At 63.1% G+C, this 12708-nt stretch overlaps 1 protein-coding gene across 1 annotated transcript in view; it reads right to left on the minus strand.

Moving 5' to 3' along the window:
• Positions 1-12708, minus strand: part of GSE1 (Gse1 coiled-coil protein) — a gene marked incomplete at its 5' end in the record, with an annotated part of 105561 nt that overhangs the window by 9230 nt on the left and 83623 nt on the right. Inside the window, 2 exons of the mRNA XM_082489233.1 lie at positions 1505-1704; positions 6014-6232. Of these exons, the coding sequence (XP_082345359.1) occupies positions 1505-1704; positions 6014-6232 (419 nt within the window). The remainder of the gene's footprint in view (positions 1-1504; positions 1705-6013; positions 6233-12708) is intronic.

Consider the following 12708-nt stretch of genomic DNA (forward strand, 5'->3'; position numbering starts at 1 on the left):
AGCATGCCCGCAGGGTCCCTGGCTGAAAGTGGTACCCAGGGGAGGATGCATCCTCCCGCATCCCCGCTGTCGAAGGGTGGGCCGGAGGGGTGTGAGGGTCTGGGGGGGTTGAGCTACACTGGTGGGGGGGACCAGCAGGAGAGGGGATGCTGAAGCCGGAGCAGCGCTGACGGCAGGACACGTTACCTGCCTGGAGATTTACAGGCTGCTTTGTTCTCCAGAGCTATTAATCATCCGGGGAGGATACAGACACAGCCGGTGGAAATCCAGCTGCCCTTTGATAGAGGTCATAAACCAGGGGTCAGCCCGGCACCCCACCGCCCCGCGGACAGGCCGGCATCAGCACCCCTACCCTGCCGCAGGACCTCAGCCATCTTCCATCAGCCCCACATCCCCGGTGCCGGGATGAAGGTCGCTCCCCGCTGGCACCTGCGCCAGCAGTGGAGGGACCCCCTGGCAAGGGGGGGGATCCCTTGGGGTGATGAGGGACCCTGCAGGGTCCGACAATAAGGTGGGTGACCTCCAGCAAGGCAAGGTTGGGTTTAAAAATGATTATTTTTCATTGCATCTTCTCCATTTAGCAGCTGGAGGAGGAGGAGGATGGCGGCAGCCCGTGGCATCCCCCCCGTGCCGTGGATGCCCTCCCCATCCAGTCCCGCTGCCCGGGCCACGTCACAGGTCGTGTCCCCCCCCCCCGGTCATCGGGGACTGTCCCAAGGTCACCCAGCCGGCACAAAGGGCGTCCCCCACCTCCTGCCGCCTCCGCCGCCTGCATTAAGGCTTATTGTGCGTGCCAGGCGCTGCTCTAATTACCTTCCCGTCTCGGGGCGTCACGCTGCGAGCGTGGCTCTGCCAGACAATAACCCACGCTCGGTTAACCCTCCCCCCCTCCCCCCCTCCAAGGGGGTCACTGGGGAGGAGGTGACACGGGGGACACGGGGGTGGGCAGCACCCAGACGCCCCACGCACCCCTCCGAGCGCCCAGAGATCGCGGTTCAATTTATTTTTCTCCCCCCCCCCCCCCCCGCCCTCGGTGTTTCTCATCCCCTCCCATCGCCTCTCCGCTTTGTGGTTTAATTAGTCTTTCCAAGTGGCGTAATCCCCCCGGGAATCTGCTTGTAGCGTACGGAGGAGAGGAGAACCACTAACGATGCTTCTTAATTAGCCAACCTCCCCCCCACCCACCCCCACCCCGCTCCCTGCTTCTTCCTTGCGCTGCTCCCCTCTGGATGGCAGCCTGGGGACGATGGCAGCCCGGGGACGATGGCAGCCCAGGGACGATGGCCCCCCAGGGACATGGCAGGGAGGAGAAGGGACAACATAGGCGGGGGGGTGGGGAGCAGACCCGTGGTCCCTCGGGAGCAATGTGGCAGTGCGGCTCCTGGCACCTGGGACCACAGTTGGCACAATCAGTGCCGTGCACTGCATCCCACACCCTCCATCCTTTGCCGGGGGGGGGGGGGGGGGGGGGGGGGCACTGGGCACCCCCCAAACACCGCCATACCTGTCTGCCCTCGCTCCGCCAGACCCCGTTGACCGTCTTCGTGGGGGCGATGGTGACGACGGGCGGTGTGCTGGGCACGCTGTGCCCCCCCGGGGGCACGATGATGGGGCCCATGGGGCCGCGCTTGGGCGTGCTGGCGGGGGAGCTGTGGTTGGTGGCCGGCGAGGAGACCGGGGATGACTCACTGCTTATCGAGGAGCCTGAAATTAAATTAAAAAATAAAATAAGTAGGGGGAAAAAGGCAGCCCTTAACCAGCTGAAACAACTCCCTAAACAAGCTGAAGCCATCCCACACCATTGCCGGTGGGATGCCCTGCTGCAAGGAGCAGGGATGGGGCACAGGGATGCACGCAGGGCAGTCAGCATCCCTCCAGCCCCCCAAACTGGACCGCCACCCTCCCATCCTGGGGAGCCCTGTCCCGAGGGAGGTTCCCTCTGGTGCTAAAAGGCTTTGTCTCGTTTGGTGGGACGGGCACCCTCTTGCTCCCATCTAATAGGGACTGCCAACCCCCCCCCCACCTCCTGTAAAGCCCTTTACGGGCACGAGCCCTGCCCGCGCCCTGGCACCAGTGACACCGATGCGATGCCAACCCCGGGCGGCCGTACGTTCTCGAGCCGAACCCACAGACTCCTTAATCCGGCTGCAAAAGTCGCCGTGCACAAGCCGGGGCACTCGGAGACGCTGGGATGAAGGAATCGCTCCCGGTAACCCTTGGGCAAGGCTTTGGCTTTATTTGCATAATACATCTGTATTTTAAATTATACCCACCCCGGGGATGCCGGCGGTATTTGCAAGGGAAAAATAAAAACAGAATTAAAGCGGAGAGTGAGATGTGGGCAGGAAAGCGGAGCTGGAGCAGAAACACAAATTCAGCGTCAACGAGGGCACACGGTGCTTGGTGCCTGCTCCCGCCGCACGTCGTCTGCTCCTAAAACCCAACCAGGCAGCTTTGGGGGGGTCCTCCTGCCCCCCAAACCCCTGCTCCCACCAGCCTGGAGTCTGGACCAAGGGAAGGTTTCTGACATGCTGGCATGGACCGGCTACTGGCCATCAGGGGGATGGCCCGTGGCCACCACGAGATGCCAGCGGAGAGGTGACGATGCTCCTCATCCCGGCACCGAGCGTGCAAGGCACCCGCCACCCACCTGCATCCCCCTCCAAAAGCCCCACGCGCTCCTCGCCCCCAGCGCCAGGGTACCACCGGGAGGGAGCCGGGACGCGGCAGGAACCAGGAACGCCGCAGGGAAGCAGGAGCGTCCCCCTGGCAGCGGGAAGGGATGCTCGGCATCGCAGAGGGGCCGAGCGGAGCAGCCCGCCGCCGGCCGCCCTGCCTCATTAATTATTCCCGAGTCGCTCCGAATCGCTTTCATTTCAAGAGCGGCAGGACTCGGGGAAAGAGAAAGGCTGCCCGCGACAAAGGAGGCCGCCGATACGGATTTGACACCCACTGAAGTCTATCTTGTCAGCGCAAGGCCAACAACAATTAGCAGCCTAATCCCCTCTGAGCTGGGAAGCCATTACTCACCACGCGATAGCGTTAACAATCAATACCATCACAATGAGCCCGGCAATTAATGAAGCTAAAGTCTTACTTCAGAACCTTAATTCTCGCTGTGTGGCTTTAAACGGGAGGGTTTGTGATCGTTATAATTAACTGGTGGTATTCAGCCAGGAGTTAGTCAATGAAACTAATCTGGATTGGAGATGACAAGAGGCACAGTGTGATGGTGTCACCTTTGTTTTCTGACCTCCCGCTTTCCGCTCGGCGATAGCAGATTAGCAGCCCAGGCTGACAGGCAAATGTAATTAACAGCTGAGACCCTGAAGGAGGAGGGGGGGGGGAGGAAAGAAAGGAAGGTGGGGGAATAAAACCCACCCTGCAGACAGCCCGGGGTAGGACGGGAGGCAGGAGCCCCCCGGCCAGGCGATGGCTTTGGTGGCTTCTTGGGGCTTCGCTGGGATGGAGTGGGTTGGGATGAGCCCCTGCAGCTGGGGATGCTGTGGGGGAGAGGGACAACCCTACGGACACTCCAGCTGCGGTACAGCCACCGGCACCTCCGGCAGCGAATCGGTTACTAGTCCATAAAGCCGGAGGAAAAAAAAAAAAAAAAAAAAAAAAAAAGCCGGCAATCCAGTGGGCATCGCCCCATCGGCTGCATCTGCCACGGCGGAGCATCTTCCCGTTGCGGGAAGGGAAGCGGGGTGAGGATTTGGGGGCAAAGCAGTTCATTCCCCAGGGCTAAAAAACACGGCGTGGAGAGAAACCCCCTTCCCGACACCCACCCCTGTTAAAATCCTCCAGGATGAGCCATTTCAGGCACCCAGATGGGTGAGAATGGGGTGGTTTGGGTTTTTTTTGCAAACAAACTATGCAGTCATTAAGGGGAAATCCAAAGGGAATGTGGCTGCTTCTCTCCAGTGCCACGAAATCCATGCCAAAACCCACTGACGTCCCTTCGGATGGGCTGAGCAGCACGGTGGGGGCACAAGCTGTGGGGTGGGGTGGGGGGTGGGGGAAGAAAAGGCAAAATAATCCCCCAAACCCAACCGAGCGCCCCGAAGGAAGCGGATGGGCTCCGGAGGAGGCAGCCGGGGAGATCCGGGAGCTCCCAGCGAGGCTGAAGCATCACCGAGACCCGGTCCCCTGGACATGGTGGGGACCCACCATCCATCCCCACATGCTTCCTTGGGACCAGCTGATGCCCAGAGGCTTCGGGTCACAGCCGCGCCGGGCTATTTTGCGGCTGGTGGGGCAGGGGGGGGTGCGAGGAGGGTCTTGCAGATGGAGTTTGCTAAAAGGGTCTTCCAAAAAGAGCCCTGCAAAAAGGGTCTTCCAAAAAGGATCTTGCAAAAAGGGTCTTCCAAAAAGAGCCTTGCAAAAAGGGTCTTCCAAAAAGGATCTTGCAAAAAGGATCTTCCAAAAGGGATCTTGCAAAAAGGGTCTTCCAAAAGGGATCTTGCAAAAAGAGCCTTGCAAAAAGGATCCTCCAAAAAGGATCTTGCAAAAAAGGTCTTCCAAAAGGGATCTTGCAAAAAGGGTCTTCCAAAAAGGATCTTGTAAAAAAGGCCTTCCAAAATGGATCTTGCAAAAAGGGTCTTCCAAAAGGGATCTTGCAAAAAGGGTCTTCCTAAAGGGTTCTTGCAAAAAGGGTCTTCCAAAAAGGATCTTGCAAAAAGGGTCTTCCAAAAGGGTTCTTGCAAAAAGGGTCTTCCAAAAGGGATCTTGTAAAAAGGGTCTTCCAAAAGGGATCTTGCAAAAAGGATCTTCCAAAAAAGATCTTGCAAAAAGGATCTTGCAAAAAGGATCTTGCAAAAAGGGTCTTCCTAAAGGGTTCTTGCAAAAAGGGTCTTCCAAAAAGGATCTTGCAAAAAGGGTCTTCCAAAAGGGATCTTGCAAAAAGGGTCTTCCTAAAGGGTTCTTGCAAAAAGGGTCTTCCAAAAAGGGCCTTGCAAAAAGGATCTTCCAAAAAGGATCTTGCAAAAAGGGTCTTCCAAAAGGGATCTTGCAAAAAGGGTCTTCCTAAAGGCATCTTGCAAAAAGGGTCTTCCAAAAGGGATCTTGCAAAAAGGGTCTTCCAAAAAGAGCCTTGCAAAAAGGGTCTTCCAAAAAGAGCCCTGCAAAAAGGGTCTTCCAAAAAGGATCTTGCAAAAAGGGTCTTCCTAAAGGGTTCTTGCAAAAGGGGTCTTCCAAAAAGGATCTTGCAAAAAGGGTCTTTCAAAAGGGATCTGCAAAAAGGGTCTTCCAAAAGGACCCTGCAAACGGGGCCTTGCAAAAAAACATCTTGCAAAGGGTCAGACGACTTCCCCCAGGGACCAAAGTTCCTGAGCGGTGGGCAATGACCCAACAGGGAGCACCGCGCAATGGAAATACCAGCGCTAAATACTATTTCACTGCAAATTGACAGTGCCACCAGTCTCCCGGTAAAATGCTTCGCATCCCAGGGACAGGCTGCCTCCCCCTGTGCGTACGGGACATTCCCAGCGATTCCCACCATCCCCACGGCAGGAGGGACCTCGGGGTGCCCCAGCACTGAGGCAGCGGCTCACCCTCCCCCATCAGGAGCTGCACCCCCGCATCCGAGCAGAGGAGGAGGATGCGGTGGCCGTGCCCCATCCCGGGGGCACCCAAATTTGCCATTTAGCTGGGCAATTTGGCTGGGGAAGGAACAGATTTGAGGAGCCTCTGGAAAAAAACAGCATTTCGGTGAAGCGTGGTGGGAGGGAGCGGGGCTGGGGGGGGGGGGGACAGGGAGGGGGCAGGAGGGTTCCCCCCGCCGCGCTCTCCCAGGCTTTCTCCCGGGGTACGGCAAGTGATACGGCATTTGGATTACTCCGGCTGAATTGAATTTCTAAACTGCCCCCTCGAGACATGACGCCGGGGAAAGACATTAGCTCGGGAAATGGCGAGAAAACGCCGTCCGCCGGCTCCCGGGTGGCCGCGGGGAAAAGCACTGATGCTCAGCATCCCTCCAGCTCCTTGTCCCCGTCCCCATCCCTCCGTCCCCTACCTCTGGGCTCCTCGGCTTGCTTGGCGAGCTTGCGGAGAGCGGCGGCGAAGCTGGAGGAAGGTGCTGCCTGGACGGACAAAGTGCTGCTGGCGGCCGGGCTGCCATTGGGGACGATGGAGCCGTTGAGCGGCGAAGGGGTGAGGGGGCTGACGGTGGCGGTGGTGCGGGTGGCGGTGGAGAGCATTCCTAGGGACGGCGACTTCGGCTCATGGCTCATGCCTGCGAAGAAGAGCGGCTCGCATTAGACCAGGGATGGGAGCGGGGAGAGAGGATGCCCAAATTCCCCCCCTCGCCCTCCAGGAGCAGTAACACCTTTCCCTCTGGTTCACCACCCCAAAATACACCCCGAGTTCATGCAATGACGGGGGGGAGGGCGCGAGCCCCGCACGCTTAAGGGGCGGCAGCTTATCTAACGAAGCCAGCGCGCCCGGGCTGCCAGGGGACATGGGGGCCAGCGGCTGCCACCGGCGTCCCACGGGCACACCAACCCCGCAGGCTGGGCTGCTCCCAGGTAACAGCTCAGCGGAGCCCCACGGGAAGGGAGAGGGTGTTTCGGGGCGACACGGGGGCTCCAGCGTCCTGAAGGAGGTGGGGGAGGAGGGGAGCAGCCCCCTCACTCGCATGGGTGCTACCAAAACGCAAAGCACCACCGCTGCCCCCCGATTGCCACCACCGCACCCCCAAATCCCTGCAACCTCAAATCCCCAATATTGCATCCCTGGGTGCCCGGAATCGCACCCCCAAATCCCCACCCCTGCATCTCTGACTCTTCACCGTTGCACCCCCAAATCCTCCCCACCGCACCCCTCAAATCCCCAATGTTGCGTCCCCCAGTCCCCGTCACCGCGCCCCCAAACCCCCACCACGGCAACTTCAACCCCCACTGTGGCACCTTCAAATCGCCACCACCGCACCCTCAAATCCCCCACGTCGCACCCCCCACTTCATACCCACGTCCCCACCATTGCACCTTCAAATCCTCACCATCGCAGCCCTATTGCACCCCCAAGACCCTACTACAGCACCCCCCCACCTCCCCACTGTTGCACCCCCAAATCCTCCCCATGGCACCCCAAGTGCCCATCGCCGCACCCCAAAGCATAGAGGTGCCATAGGGCACAGCGACCCCTAAGGGGGGGGGAGGGAAGGGGGGCACAGATGCTGCTGAGCGGGAGGGTGTAGCCCACCCCATAAACCCCCCCGGCTGTCACAGCCAGCCGTTCCAGGGCTCTCCACCTCCCAAAACAGCAACTGCTGATGTCAGGGCCCTTAAAATAGACTTCCAAGCGAGCAGCTTCATTAACACCAGCCTAAAATTAGCCCCGCTCCCGGGTGGGCAGGCGGGCAAGGGGGAGTGGGGGGCGGGGGGGCCAGGGGCAGCCCCCTCCTACCCCCCCCCCCCCCGAGTTCCCAGTGAGACTGGAGGCAGCTCGAGGCACTGGCGATGCCGAAGACCCCGGAGCACCCGGCGGCAGAGGGTGGCCGGGGAGAGCGGCGGGAGCCGTGGCGGGGGGGCCACGAGTGCCACTCAGCGTTGATTAATCTTTGCCCCCCGGCCCCAGGAGAGGCGGCCGGCGCGGCGGCGCGCGCTCCCCTCTGCCCTCATTATACAAGCATTTATTAACTCCGGTGCTCTCAGCCATTGACTGCCGCCTTGTCGACACGCTCGGCTCATGTAAATTCATTACCAGAACAGCTGGGAAGCCAACCCGCCGCGCCAGCCTGGCCCGGGCACCCCCGGGTTTTGTACCGGCCAGCGGACCCCCGGATGAGTGACTGGGTGCCCCCCATGGAGAGCAAGACACCGGGCTCTGCCTGCAGCGCCATGCACCCGTATACCATCCCCAGGGGGCTGCGGCACGCCAGGCACAGGTTGGCATCCCTTGGGCATAGCCCGACAATGCCCCACATTCCCCCGAGCACAGCCCCCCATTCCCCCCAAGCACTGCCCCGCATCGTCCCGGCACAGCCCTGCATCACCCGGGCACAGACCCCATCCCTCCTGTGGGCACAGCCCCACATCACCCAGGCATAGCCCCACATCCCGTGGGCACAGCCCCGCATCCCTCCGGCACAGCCCCACATCCCATGGGCACAGCCCCACATCACCCAGGCACAACCCCACATCACCCAGGCACTGCCCCACATCATCCGGGCACAGCCCCGCATCCCTCCGGCACAGCCCCACATCACCCAGGCACAGCCCCGCATCCCATGGGCACAGCCCCACATCACCCAGGCACAGCCCCGCATCCCATGGGCACAGCCCCACATCACCCAGGCACAACCCCACATCACCCAGGCACAGCCCCGCATCCTGTGGGCACAGCCCCACATCCCTCCGGCACAGCCCCATATCCCATGGGCACTGCCCCACATCACCCGGGCACAGCCCCGCATCCCTCCGGCACAGCCCCACATCCCGTGGGCACTGCCCCACATCCCCTGAGCACAACCCCGCATCCCCCAGGCACCGCCCAGCATCCCCCCAGGCACAGCCCTCCAGGCACTTCCCAGTGCCCCCCAGCTTCTCCCCAGCTATTAACCCCCACATCACCCCCCGCCCCAGTCCCAATCCAAGACTGGAAACGTTTTGCTAACCAGCCGGCGGGGGATTAGCACGCTCACGCACGCTTGCCGGGACACGGCCAGGGTGGGGGGGAGGCTGGCGGCAGAGCATCACCCGTGTGATGCTCAGCTGATCTCCGCGGCCCCAAACGCCTCCCAACAAACTCATGATCCCTCTGGGATTTGCCGGGTGAGCTCCGGGAGCTCCAAGCCAGCAGCTCGCCAGGAAGCGTGCGGGGAGCTCGCGTTCCCCCCCAAGGCTGGCTCGCTCACCCAGCTGTGCCGCTGTCCCAGCCGGGCTCCAAACCAGTTTTGCCGCTCCTGCCCGGTGATAAAATCGGCGCCTCCGCCCCAGCTGGGGCCTGAGCAGCGCCGCTCACCCGCCTTGCCCCGACGGAGGTGGCGTCCGTCTGTCCGGGCGTCCCTGGGCTGCTCCGCGGGAGAACTGCCAGCTGGGGAAACTGAGGCACGCTGCGGCGGGAGAGCTGGCCGGGCACGAGCATCCGCGTGGGGATGAGGGTGTGGGACCACACCGTGCCGTCCCTCCCCCCCCCCCCCCAGCATCCCTCCAGCATCCCGTCACCAGCACGGCGTGGGTGCCACTCACCTCCACGGGTCACGCCGTCCCCGCGGCGGCTGAGGACGCTGTGCCGCCCCACGGCGAGGTGTGCCCTCCCCCAGCTCTCGCCCTCCTCCTGCCCCTCCCCGGCCGCTTTTCCCGGCAGGCAGATCCATGCGGAAAAACAGGTCAAGTTCAGAGCCTGACAGCAGCCCGGGGTCACGCCAGTGGTTGCCTCACCCCGGGGCAGGGAACTGAACCCCGAAACGGGGCAGGGTGCCCCTCCGCTGCCCCCAGCCCTGTGGGGGTGCAGGGAGAGGGGCTGACACCCCCCCCCCCGTACCTACCCCGGGGCGCCGCTCGCTGCCTTCGCCCCTGCAGGCAGGCGGCTGCTGCCTGTACGCCTCCATCCCCCCCAAAAAAAACAAGGCAGGCGGAGCGGTGTGGGGGACGCAGGCATCCTGAGGCCACGGGGGAGGTTGGGGACCGGGGCCCAGGTGACGTGCCACCCCATTCCCGTCCCCCATCCCTCCCGCGGCATGTGCCCGGGCACAGCGGCGCAGGGAGTGTCTGGCATTCCCGGTGCCTGCTGGCTGCCAGCCCGCGGGAGCAGGCAGGTCCCTGCCCGGTGGCGGGAGGAGGAGGAGGAGGAGGAGGAGGAGAGGACAGAGGGGCCATCGCCGTGTCCCCCTCACCCTTCTCTGTGCCACCCCCCATCCTGGCGGCATCCCTTCCTGCGGTGCCACACGTGGTACCAGCCACGGGGTTGGCATCCCCGACGGGACAGGACCCCAAGTCCCCGGCTCCCGCAGGGGCAGGGAGGGGTGTCCCTGTCCCCATCCTCCCCCCGCCCCGGCTCCCCGCATCCCCGGCGCAGGGCTGGGAGCTGGGAGCGTGCCATCTTCTCTCCATCTGCTCCTGATGACGCTGGCGGGTTTTTTGGCAGCGGGAGCCTCCTCCGGCAGCGAGAGCAGAACCAGTCTGGCTGCCTGGTGGGGCTGGAGACAAATAAACAGGCGGGCAGGCAGGAGCGGGCAGCGATGGGGCAGGGATGGGCTCCCAGCACCCCGAAACCCCCCCCGGGGGGGTCCTTCATGAAGGAGCGTGGGGGGGAGTGGGGGGGGGGTGGCTCAGTACCGCTGCATCCCCATCCCCGTCCCCGCTGCAGGCAGCTGCCGGGAAATGCGGCGCAGGCAGGTTTAGCACCCTGGTTTACAGCCCACCCTCTTCTTCACCACCCCCCCCTCTCGCCCCCCCCAGCACCTTGAAAGGCCCCTAATGAGCATGAAGTGCCCTTCAGAGCAGATTGCCATTGAACTCAACCTGCACCAGCCGCCCGCTTTAAAAGCAGCTATTTTGAGCTGCCGGGCTCCCGAGCGCTGGAACTAATAATTTATTACCAAATACGATCAGGCAGCAGCTCCAGCCCCTGGCAAATGGAGCGGAAAAAACCCCCCCCGGCGCGGTGGGGAGGCCAAGGGAGCGGGGAAGAGATGAGCATCCCGCATCCTCCTCCGGGCCGGATCCGCACCCCGCTACCGCAGGACCTCGGCTCCGCCAGGCTCGCGCTCTCAGCTGGATCCCCGAGGAAATTCGGGGTGATGCTCCATGGTCGTGTGTGTCCGTCATCGTCCGTCCCCCCCCTCCTCCTCCTCTTCCTCCTCTCCTCTCAGCACCTCGGCTCCCGCTCCCGAGCCGCATCCAGCTGCACGCTCCGAGCGGGAACAGCTGCTTCGCATGGATTTTCAATGCTAATGGCCTCGCATTGTCGAGCCCCCCCCCCCCCCCTCCCCGCTCCCCGCTCTGCCTGAATGCAGCAGGCAGGGCCCTGGCTGCCTGTGCGGGCAGGAGGGAGGGCAGGCGGCCAGGGGCAGCACGTGCCCATCATCCCCAGTCCCATCCCGTCCCCCCCCCACTACGCACCCCGTCACCCCCTCAAGAGCCAGCAGGCAGGGGACAGGCAGGGGACAGGCAGGGAGGACCACCTCCTCTCCCGGTGATGTCCCACTGAGCCGCCACCGAGCATCTTCCCCCCTCCTTATAAAACAGCTCGGCCGCCACACCTACAACACGCTCCGTTAATCAATTAATTGATCGATCAGAGCCCGTGCCTCCTGCCCTCCCTCCCCACCGCCCGGCACGCAGCTGCAACAAAGAAAGGTGGCCAGGCTCGGTGTCCCCAAGTGTCCCCCGGGACGGAGAGATGCAGGCACAGCCTCCCTCCATCTTTAGGGTCCTCAGGGCAGAGCCCGGGACCCACCCCAGGAGCATCCCCCACCTTGGCTGGCTCCCCAGCACCCCTGGAGGGGTCCAGATGGGTCCTGCGGGGCGAGGAGCACCTTGCCGGCCAGGGGCAGGATTTGGGGCTCCCTGGGGAGCCCGGCACGGCACCGAGAGTCCAAGTGCGCGGCGCTATTAGCCCGCTGGGTCGCCATCGATCACTCCTCCATGGACCATTGATCCGGCAAACGACAACAAGCAAACTAATAAGCGCTCGTTTGGAGGGCGCAGCGCCGAGGTGGGGTCGTGGCCGGCGCCATGCGGGATTATTTTTCCCCTTTCCTTCCCTCCCCGTGCGCAGCCCAACCAGCCCTGGGTGCTTTTTTAAGCCTGTAGGAAACCGGGCCGGTGAAAGATTGACTTCAAAACAACTTTCTTCCCCGTTTCTGCCCTGGCAGAGCGAGCTGTGGGCTTCAAAAATAAAGTGCCTGTGGCCAAAGGATGCTGCTGGCCCCCCAAGCCCCTCTCTGCAGCATCCAGGTTGGGACGGGGGCTCCTCTCGGCTCCCGCTGCCCAGACCCTCCCCCCCCCTCCTCTTTGCTGCTGGGGGCTGAGCGGCTCCGTGGGACGCGCGGGTGGGCGCCGGGCATCCCGCGGCACCGCTGGGCATCGCGTGGGAGAGAGCTGGGCATCGCATTGGGGCTGCCGGGCATCGCACGGGAGGGAGCTGCCGGGTACCGCAGGGGGCTGCCGGGCACTGCACGGTGCCGTCGGGCACTGCGCGGTGCTGCCAGGCTTCGCACGGTGCTGCCGGGCACTATACAGTGCTGCCCGGCACTGCTTGGTGCTCCCGGGCACTGCACGGCGCTGCTGGGCATCATCTGGGACAGGGCTCGGCACTGCACGGTGCCACTGGGCACCGCACGGTGTTGCCGGGCACCGCATGGTGCCATCGGGCATCACATGGTGCTGCCAGGCATGGCATGGTGCCTGCGGGCATTACACAGCGCCGGTGGGCGCTGCACGGTGTTGCCAGGCATGGCACGGTGCCGGTGGGCACTGCACGGTGATGTTGGGCACTGCATGGTGCTGCCAGGCATGGCACGGTGCTGGTGGTCACTGCACGGTGATGTTGGGCACTACACGGTGCTGCCAGGCACGGCACGGTGCTGGTGGTCACTGCACGGTGACGTTGGGCACTACACGGTGCTGCCAGGCATGGCACAGTGCCGGTGGGCACTGCACGGTGACGTTGGGCACTGCATGGTGCTGCCAGGCATGGCACGGTGCCGGTGGGCACTGCACGGCGGCGTCGGGCACCGCATGGTGCCACCGGGCAACGCGTGGG

The sequence above is a fragment of the Vanellus vanellus genome (assembly GCF_965231255.1).
Source record: "Vanellus vanellus genome assembly, chromosome: 12".
Lineage (NCBI taxonomy): Eukaryota > Metazoa > Chordata > Aves > Charadriiformes > Charadriidae > Vanellus > Vanellus vanellus.